Raw genomic sequence first — 9545 nt, forward strand, 5'->3', positions numbered from 1 at the left:
ACAGCTATTTTGTAGCACTCTCGTTCAAATCTTGACATGAAAAAAAGAAATACATGGGGCCACTTTATTAATTTTAAAGCACTTTATTAAGTTAAAACTAAGAAGTACACATTAATAAACAAAAGTGTCTTTTTCAAAATCACTACTTTACAATAAACAAGTAATTTGTGATCAACAAAAGATTTAGTTTCTATTGTCACAAAAATTAATCTTTAAGATAGTCGTAATCCTTCACACTTGGAATATGCATTTTTTTGAGAGTTTTGAAAAACAACAAAGCAAAGTTTATGGTCTCGCTATATTTAAATTTAACCAAAAGATATTGACAAAGTTACTATCTAGAGTTGATTTTCTGGAGGACTTGAACAAGTCCTGCGATTGAACACAGTCATCTACAAAAAGACAATGACAAAATGGCCACAAAATGTATCTTATTGCAGTCAACAAAAACAACTTGATATCTGTTTCCTCTATCTCTTAGTTGACAAAGCAATGTTTTGCATGGCCCAGTTTCAAAAATAAGTAGGATACTAGTCACAAAGTCAGGAGATAACTTGTTTTTTGGTTAGCCAAATTGATTTTTGTACAGCTATTGAGCTAAAAAAAAACATTTCCATGAAATTAGGCCATGGTTGACACAGACATTGATTATTGCTGTTCCATTCAAGGTTTAATTTAAACCTTGGCCCAACTTCATGGCACTGCTTTCCACAGACCGACCTTAGGCATTGACATCATTAGGCCTCCATCTTGAACCTAAAACAATGACGCCAAATTGAAAAAGCACATTTATGTACGTGGGTTGTACAGGGTGGCCCAATAAGCAACATTCTTCTAACCTCTAGCAGAGGGCGCTCTATTAATGTCATGTGTGACGTCATTCTTTACATGGAATTTCGCATTTTGCAGAGACATGAAATTGAACCAAGTTGCAAAACCGGGAGTTTTTTATAGAAAGGAAAAACCAATATCACAAGTGTTGTTTTAAAACTGACGAACTGGTGAGGGAATAATTGAAAAACAAGAAGTTGTCCTGATCAAGTTCAGAAAAGAACAAATTGTCATTCTTGATAACAACACAACATTCTTGACATGACAATTCAACGTTGTTGAATCTAAATATTTTTCACACTTGTAAGATCCTTCATGTTATAGTTCCCATGAACAAGATTGTAGGTTTAAGGTTATACAACTTAGGACGATCCAAATGATTATGAAGAACAGCTAAACCATTGCTACTAACGACCATACCTGAAAAACACAAGAAAATACCAATTAAGTCACTCGCCCATAGTGTATACACCTGCAATCAGGGACCTCCTATACATATGTTGCAATATGACGTAAATCGGCAATCTTTACAGGCAATTTGGAGCATATAGTAATGCGTTACGCGTGAGAACGGCGCGCAGCATGCGCACATTTCACAAAACTCACTGCATGATTGGTTAGTGAACGACGCGGACAGTTAGTAATTTGAGCCTTTGACGCACATGCAAGCACAAATGCGATTTGCAAATAAAAATGGCATCTACTGGGAGCTACCTATTGTTCAACATTTGCTTGTAACTCTTTTGGTAACACCTCCTATTGGTTTTTTCCCCCTTTTCCAACTAGGGACCTTTTACCCAATCTTGTGGTAGGTTCCAACCTGGAATGGGTGTACCCACTCATTACTACATGTTTTAATGCCCAACAGTTAAACCTGATAAAGGAAAATTAACTCATACAGATAAGGCCTATGCCCTTTTAAACCAAATTCTCAAAGTTTCATATGGAATATTACATGTTTTTATCAATACAACAAATTCAGTATGTGTTAAGCACTGTAAACGCGGTATTTTCCGCAAAAAAAAAAGAATTGGGAAAAAAATCCACAGGCAATAATTTCTCGGGTGGGATTTAAACCAACTAGACCACCGAGCTTGCCTGGTGTGTCAAAATTATTTCTTTTTATTATTTTTCATTTAGGCCTCACTGTTACATATGGAATTGTTTAATTTTGAAATGTCTGCTTCACAATCTACATCTAAAAGGTATGATGGCATGTTTTAAAAACATGTGTACCCTTCTTTGTAATTCTCTACACTTTTTCAAATTTGGAAGCTTAGGTAAATACTGTAAAAAATAATTATACTCACTTTTGAAATTCCCATTCACGGTTATCCAGAGGGCAAACTTGTCTCGTTTTCAACCAGCGAGAGATACAATGGAAGTGAAAAGCATGCTGAAACACAAACAAACCAAAATGTCCATCAAATGCATGTAATCAAACAAAATGAAGAACATAGAATTAGCTGTTCATTGTTTATTCATAGTTTGGGGAATTTGATGATCGTGCAGGAATGGTTTGCGAAATTTGACGCTTATGCAGGACTTGTTTGTGCCGGACAAAATTTAACCCTAGTGGAGAACCAGCTGAATATGGCTGTGAATGCAGTTCAGACAATATGTCTCAGACAATATGTCTTAAACAGCACAAGCTGTGTCTGTATCAGGGTATATGTACTTTTCTTAACAAAAAACACAATGTCCACAGATTTACATTAAACTTACACAGTTTAAAGATTATGGTAGTAGAAAGCTTACCTTGAAATTTTTCTTACTGAGGTGCTGTAGTTTTTGAGAAATTAGTAAAAGTAATTATTTACGTCTCAGTTTTAGCATGTAAAAACGTATTAACCAGTTATGCTATGGTTTTGGTATAATATCATAACTGGTTAAGGGGATTTTACATGCTAAAATAATTTTGGTCTCATGAGACCAAAATTATTGTGACTTGTTTTACTCATTTCTCAAAAACTACACAACCTTAGTTAGTAATATTTGAAGGGAAGCTTTCCACTATCATTATCTTCAAACCCTGTAAGTTTAATGTAAATCTGTGGACATTTTTAAAAAGTACCCAAATCCTTTGTCACTATTTGTTATAAAATGCATATGGTTATAAAGATGTTTTAAAAGTAGAATACAGTGATCCACACACATTTGCCTTGAAAGTGTGTGGTTTTCCTTTTACTTTGCAAAATAACACGGTCGGCCATTTATGGGAGTCAAAAATTTGACTCCCATATATGGCCGACCGTGTTTGTCGACGAGGTAAAAGGAAAACCACGCAATTTCGAGTGATACTTATGTGGATCATTATATTCTACTTTTAAAATATCTTTCTAATACTGTGCATTTTATAACAAACGGTTTGAAACGCTTTTCAAAGACCAACTCGACCGATCCAAGGCAACGTGTTCCTTTAATACCTAAGAGTTTAAATAAATGATAGCTCCTTTTCAATGATATCTCATTTAAAGGTTTGTATTACTTATTCTTGAAATAAATTGTGTGAGGTACATAAAACAAATATGAAATTCATTTTATTCCTACATATAGCAGAATATAACCACATCTTGAAACATGAAATGTTCCATTTCACTCCAAATGGCCACGCGTAATGGAACAGTCCAGATTTCTTCTTGTGATTATATTGTAATCTTACAATGTACATATCAAACATTCATATATTAACTGATTGTATTGAGCTCTTACATTACACACTCCCCATGCTACTGTACATTCCTCTGATGTTGCGGAGGCTTGATTGGCTTGACATTCTATACCTGTAACAAAATAATTAAAAACCAACATTTACAACCTTGGTCTAAGCTGGTCCAAAATCAAAAAACATAAAAGTATCTCCTTTTTTTTAATAAAGCTGATTGTATTGCCAAATAATTTTGTTTAAATCATGCTATCCCTAAATCCCAACTAATTCTTTATTCATACTTCCCTTTTGTGTTAATGTTTATATACAAAGTTTTAAAAATTCACTTAAAGGCACTGGACACTATTGGTAATTACTCAAAATAATTGTTAGAATAAAAACTTAGGTAACAAGCAATGGAGCTCAGAGATGTTGATAGTATAAAACATTGTGAGAAACGGCTCCCTCTGAAGTGACGTAGTTTTCGAGAAAGAAGTAATTTTCAACGATTTTGATTTTGAGACCTCAGAATTAGATTGAGGTCACACAACTTCGCGTGACAAGGGTGTTTTTGCTTCCATTATTATCTCGCAACTTCGACGACCAATTGTGTCCAGTGCCTTTAAAAACCACTACACGTAGGACGACAACTTTTCAGACAAATTTTTCCAAACGGAAGTTAATTGTGAACGTTTACAAACAGCTTTAGAGAGCCTCTTGTGGTTGCAGCTTGCAGTCGGTTGCACCTACCGTGTTAGGCTTCATTTCCACCAGATAAAAAGCGAGACAAAACGCACTGGAATTCACGTCCAAAACATAAATTTTCGAGGTTGTTTGTGTAATCCCTGAATCCAGACCTTCATCGTTTTGTCGTCGATTTGGTGCCACCGCTGTTTATCATCGAATGCAGTATATTGGAAGCAAGTCATTCCAGCATACCATACCATTGATTAATCGGCTGTTCCAGTGCATTTTAAAGAAACATCTTTTTGTCTTCACTTTGTTTAATCAGGAATTCATGAAAACAATTATTCTCAAACAGCAAATGAGATGCGATCAAGGTAAATGAGTCCTTTGAACGAAATACTATTATGGAGAAACAAGCCAACAGGAGTAAAATTTTCACAAATAATTTTTCATGTAAATCTAAATGCCAAAATCTTATTTTATTTTGGTATATTCCTTGCTGATAGATAACAGGGCTAAAACTATAGACGTGAAGTTGTTTTAAACATGAACTGTACTTTTAATTAGAATATTTGAGGAGTAGAAGGAAAAGGAACTTAACGTACATAGATCCATAATATGATTTCTGCAGATAGCACAGTTATCCACAACAATGTCCCATGCCCATAAAGCAACAGCATTCCACTGAAAAAAGGGGAAAGAATAATATATTATAAGATGTGTAAGTACACAAACAACTATTTTTTATTTTATACTAATATCAAATACAATTGTTCCATCCACAGATTCCTATGTACTCAACTTGTTGTTTGCAAACCCCCATTCAGGCCTTAACAATAATAACGACCGGTAACAAAGAACCCCAACTGGCATTTGGCCAGCAGAGCAGTGTTAAAGCCATTGGACACTTTCGGTTAACAGTAGTGTCCAAAGGCCCACACTTCGTGTATCACAGCTTATATCTAAAATAACAAACCCGTGAAAATTAAGGCTCAATCGGTCATCGGAGTCGGGAGAAAATAACGGGAAAACCCACCCTTGTTTCAGCAAGTTTCGCCGTGTCATGACATGTGTTTAAAATAAATCTGTTATTCTCGCTATCGAGAATTGATAATTGTTTTAATGTTTTCTCAAAAAGTAAAGCATTTCATTGAATAATATTTCAAGAGAAGTCTTTCACTATTACCTTCTGTAAACCCTGTAAGTTATTTGTAACTTCAATTTTTTTTCTGTTCCGAAAGTGTATAATGGCTTTTTAAGGGAGAAACCTGTAAATGTCATGTGCTGATGCAGCATATTTCAGACCAATTTAGAATGACTGAAAAGTATTACTACACTATCAATGTTGATACGGACCAGACTGACAGTACTACTACTCTACTAGAAAAATTGGTCCCCCAAAACTAGTTGCAATAACGTAACCCTCCTGCCGACTTACGTTATCGCAACTACCCCAAAAGTCAAAACCAGTAACTGCGACTATTTTATTCCATGCTGACAAATTTATATGCACTACTTTAAATCTCATTCAGTTAGAGCGGATTACTTTCCATACGATGCCACCACTTTTTCACTCATTTTTACAAAAAGGGATACCTCATTGAGGTAAATTAGATACTATATTATTTCATATCGAATGAAAAAGTGGTGGCGCTATACGGAAGCTTTTCCGTTAGAGCTACCCATGGAGGAAGAACATCTTCCTTCATGGGCTACTACACTACACTACTCCATCCACTAGACTAGACTACTCAATCAAATTAATTTTAAAACAAACTTGTTATTGTTAAATTGAATGAAGATGTGAAAATTTCACTTTTCCCTACCCCTAGCTAGATTTATTATTATAAAATGTCTGTATTTGCCTTCTTCTCCATTACCAACTAAACAAATACACTCATTCAAAATACAAAAGAAAGCACTGAAAACAAGAATAAGAAAGAAAGTTCTGCATGCCTCTCACTGAGTCTCAGCATGAGTCACGCCGCACGTTACAACAAAGTCAATAATTGATCACATAATTTATATTTATAGAAATAAGGGTTGTCGCGTGCATTCCTTGGTTAGACCTAAACACACATAAGAGAATAAATAATACAATAGAGTTATTCCACAACATATAAACCTCAATATGGTCTCACCTTTTTCACTTCAAATCGCTTCTTGTCCCCTTTTACACTACTTCCAGAACTCGAGGATGGTGGATCAACATCCATTGCAGTAGCCATTTTGTTCCTAAGTGAATGATGTCGATCGTGGTCATTTTAAGCCGTTAGTGGCGCTATTGCAAATTAACGGTGGGCGCGCAAGCTCGATTTCGCTTGGGGTTTTGTCGGCTGTTTGGCTGGTAGAACTTTTGGAGGAAAAGTTACTTGTTCCCGAGAGAGAGAGTTCTGGTTGGGTTAGCTCTAGCTTCGGGTAAGAGATAGGATTACAGTGAGGGTGCGGAACATCATGTAACATCGGAACGTATTGGGCCACGGACTGTTTTTGTTGGCTATTAGTCAAATGGCAGTCAAAATGGGACTGTGGTATATATAATGCGAAGTTGGCACCGCCGCCTAAATTTATTTACAATAAAAATGCTTGTTTGTATGGTCTACTGATGTTAACTTTTGTTCAACCAAATTAGAGAATACCATGGAGGAGGAAGAAAGACAACCCGGTTCTCACTACGTGGTAGCTAATCATGTTAAAACAGTCCATGTGAAACGTTTGAGTTTGCATTTTGGTTGAATTCATGTTCAAGGGCCACATGTGTCAAAATGAGTTCTGCTAAAATGTAAACAAGACCATATTTGGACATGGGTTTATAACGCGTGCACCTGTTACTTTTCGTGATCGGGTTTTGGCCAATCAGAGTCCGTAAACTGTCCGAAACGGTGACTTGGGCTACAGCTACGGCTAGATCAGTGCATCTGTGCCAGTGTTGAAGAATAAGACGCGCGTGATCGACTAGCTGTAGCCGAAGTCGAAGTTTCAGACGGTACACGACCTAATATTTAACGGTCAACTTGTATGCTGCCCTCGTCGGCCGCGACCTGCCCTCAAAGGCTTTTCGCTGTCCCATTGGGGATTGGGGATAGGGTTTGGGGGGGGGGGGGGGTGCGGAGGTGCGGGGTAATTGAGCACAATGAGCTGTAATAACAATGTTATTTCGGTGCCGTTATAACTAGCTGAGACAAATTCGCTTAACATTAATGTCATTTTATAGAAACTATGAAGAAAAGAAAAAAACTTGACAGAAACTTCGACAAATAAAGGTGCCATAATTCTGACAGACATAAAAGGTATGTTTCAATAAGAATTCGTTTATGACCAAGGTCTACATTTGGTTGCTAATGCACATTTCTCAGCATTCTCATGAACATTATGATAAAACAGAAAATGTACATGCCCTCAAATCGATAGTCTTCTAAAAACATTCTCAAGGGGCATTGATTAGCGATAATTAATCAAGTTTTCAAGGTTAACTTTAATTAAAATGGGAAAAAACATGTTGCTTTAAATGTCTTACTGCTACAAAAGAATGTTCCTTATATGGTATTGAAACACCTCTGAAATATTAAGACTTATTGAACTGGACGGTTATTCTTAATCTTGGGCTGTTGCCATGGTTACGACTAGAAGTATAACCAACAAAGGAATACTCAGCGCAGTAACAGGAGCTGAAACAAAGAAGAAAAACACAGTGTTTGCTGCAATCATTTTATTCATGTCCACAAATAAAAGTGGGAGAGAATCATTCTTTGAGGAGATGTATAAGGCTGCTAAAGATATGAAAAAGACAGGATATTCAACTTCAAACAATCATAATTGAGAAAATAATTGTAGAACTTGCTCAGAAATTTGAGGATTTCACTCTTTTCCTGGTACTTTATTTCCTTATAAAATTTCCTACAAAAATCAATTTTGTATAGTTGGGGCCTGGTAACATCCATACCTGATGCAGTCAGTGTATTGGACTCCATTCTCACCCAAAAGACGTCATGATCTTGAGCAACTGTCAATCTGTATTGTATAAGATAGATATGGATTTTATAGATGTAAACAAGTTTATTCACAATAATCATCTCAGCATAAAAACCGACTTGCAACTAGCAAGCCTACAGGGCCTATACCATAAAGCTAAAAGTTCTAATGCACAATCATGCTCGTTAAGTCCATTCATCATGATATTATTTACAAACAATTTCCTTCCACGTTTCGTCGTTTTATGCATGGTCACTTTTGGGGGCAATGATTTATAGAATATAATTATAGGCCTAACCAGAGGATAGAACTGTTTCCGTAAAACGTATCCCTAGTATGGATAACCTTACAACAATGACAACATTTCATACAAAATCAACTCAAAGACATTACTAATGGTACTGAAGAATTACTCACAAGAATTTGATGTCGCCAACACCTGCCGTTGGAGCTTGCCACATGAATGACATCCCGCTTTGCTTCTCAGTAGCTGCCGTGTGTGTGACGGCATCACCGGTAGCGTTGCAAGTGATGAGTTTGCTTGCCCCGTCCGAACCGGCCAGGAAGGTACCCACTGGATCGGTTCGTCCGATGGCACGGGCTTGCAGAAGAAAACCCTGGAATGTGGCGGTCGTGGGGTCAGCGGTGATAGTCACTGATGAACAAGTGTTTGCATATAAACAATTATTAATTTAGGGAGCAAAGAATAAGGAAGGCAAGTTTTATAGATGTTATTTTGACAACGAAGCCGTATAAATTACTGTTTATCTGCGCACAAGCTTTGAGATCATAGACGTAGAAATAGAGATGCCCGACTAGTGAAAGGTGAAAGCATCACTTAGGGGCCTATGCCCAAATCCGGAGTGTAGTAATAAAAACGCCATAGGCTAATACAAGTATTATTTTAGGGAGCAAAGAGGGCAACTTTTAAAAAAATGTTATTTTGGCAACGAAGCCGTATTGAACTATTTTATATTTTTTTTCTAAAAAGAACAATTATTTTTTACCTCGCACCATTCCGCCTGGGTTGTACTCGGACCCGTCTACTACGATACTGTACGGGCTTGCAGATTCTTGTGGAATGATTGGATTTCCTTCCCCAGAAACGTGTCCTGGGATCATCTGCACACAAGCTTTGGGAGATGCCCCGCTCGGGAAGGCATCTCTTAGGCCGCAGAAGGCCAACATCCAGAGTGCAGCAAAAAGAGCGCCACAAGACATCGTTAAAACTTATTTTAGTTCACGCAACGCGAATGTATGGTCGTCTGCTCACTGTTTGACAACGAGTGACAACAGTGAAAGTAAGAACTTTTAGACTGGGTGCGGAAACTCAAACTTGTTTTTAACATCAATCAAGCTAGCGATAACCCCTACATCATTTCCGCATACATTAGTTGGTCTTTGTCCA

The 9545-nt window shown here is 36.9% G+C and overlaps 2 protein-coding genes across 2 annotated transcripts; both read right to left on the minus strand.

Moving 5' to 3' along the window:
* Positions 1-63: 63 nt before the first annotated feature.
* Positions 64-6443, minus strand: LOC139936103 (E3 ubiquitin-protein ligase RBX1). The gene is made up of 5 exons (XM_071930826.1): positions 6307-6443; positions 4771-4849; positions 3544-3614; positions 2142-2227; positions 64-1251 (listed from the first exon to the last, which is right to left on the minus strand). The coding sequence occupies exons 1-5, from the start codon at positions 6391-6393 to the stop codon at positions 1239-1241; spliced, it is 336 nt and encodes a 111-aa protein (XP_071786927.1). The 5' UTR covers positions 6394-6443; the 3' UTR covers positions 64-1238.
* A 995-nt stretch (positions 6444-7438) lies between these two features.
* Positions 7439-9433, minus strand: LOC139936411 (putative defense protein 1). Its single transcript, XM_071931233.1, has 4 exons — positions 9145-9433; positions 8555-8792; positions 8109-8176; positions 7439-7833 (listed from the first exon to the last, which is right to left on the minus strand). The coding sequence occupies exons 1-4, from the start codon at positions 9356-9358 to the stop codon at positions 7760-7762; spliced, it is 594 nt and encodes a 197-aa protein (XP_071787334.1). The 5' UTR covers positions 9359-9433; the 3' UTR covers positions 7439-7759.
* Positions 9434-9545: the final 112 nt, after the last annotated feature.

The sequence above is a fragment of the Asterias amurensis genome, chromosome 4 (assembly GCF_032118995.1).
Source record: "Asterias amurensis chromosome 4, ASM3211899v1".
In the NCBI taxonomy this organism is placed as follows: Eukaryota; Metazoa; Echinodermata; class Asteroidea; order Forcipulatida; family Asteriidae; genus Asterias; species Asterias amurensis.

Bases quoted from the DNA above. Each gene is read 5' to 3' on its own strand.
- LOC139936103 (XM_071930826.1), bottom strand. From the start codon at position 6,393: ATGGCTACTGCAATGGATGTTGATCCACCATCCTCGAGTTCTGGAAGT. The intron at 4,850-6,306 runs GTGAGACCATAT...CCCTTTTTTCAG, and splicing joins AGCGATTTGAAGTGAAAAAG to TGGAATGCTGTTGCTTTATG. The intron at 3,615-4,770 runs GTACGTTAAGTT...ATTTTGTTACAG, and splicing joins AAATCATATTATGGATCTAT to GTATAGAATGTCAAGCCAAT.
- LOC139936411 (XM_071931233.1), bottom strand. From the start codon at position 9,358: ATGTCTTGTGGCGCTCTTTTTGCTGCACTCTGGATGTTGGCCTTCTGC. The intron at 8,793-9,144 runs GTAAAAAATAAT...CTTGTTCATCAG, and splicing joins CCCAGGCGGAATGGTGCGAG to TGACTATCACCGCTGACCCC. The intron at 7,834-8,108 runs GTATGGATGTTA...TCTTTGTTTCAG, and splicing joins CAATACACTGACTGCATCAG to CTCCTGTTACTGCGCTGAGT.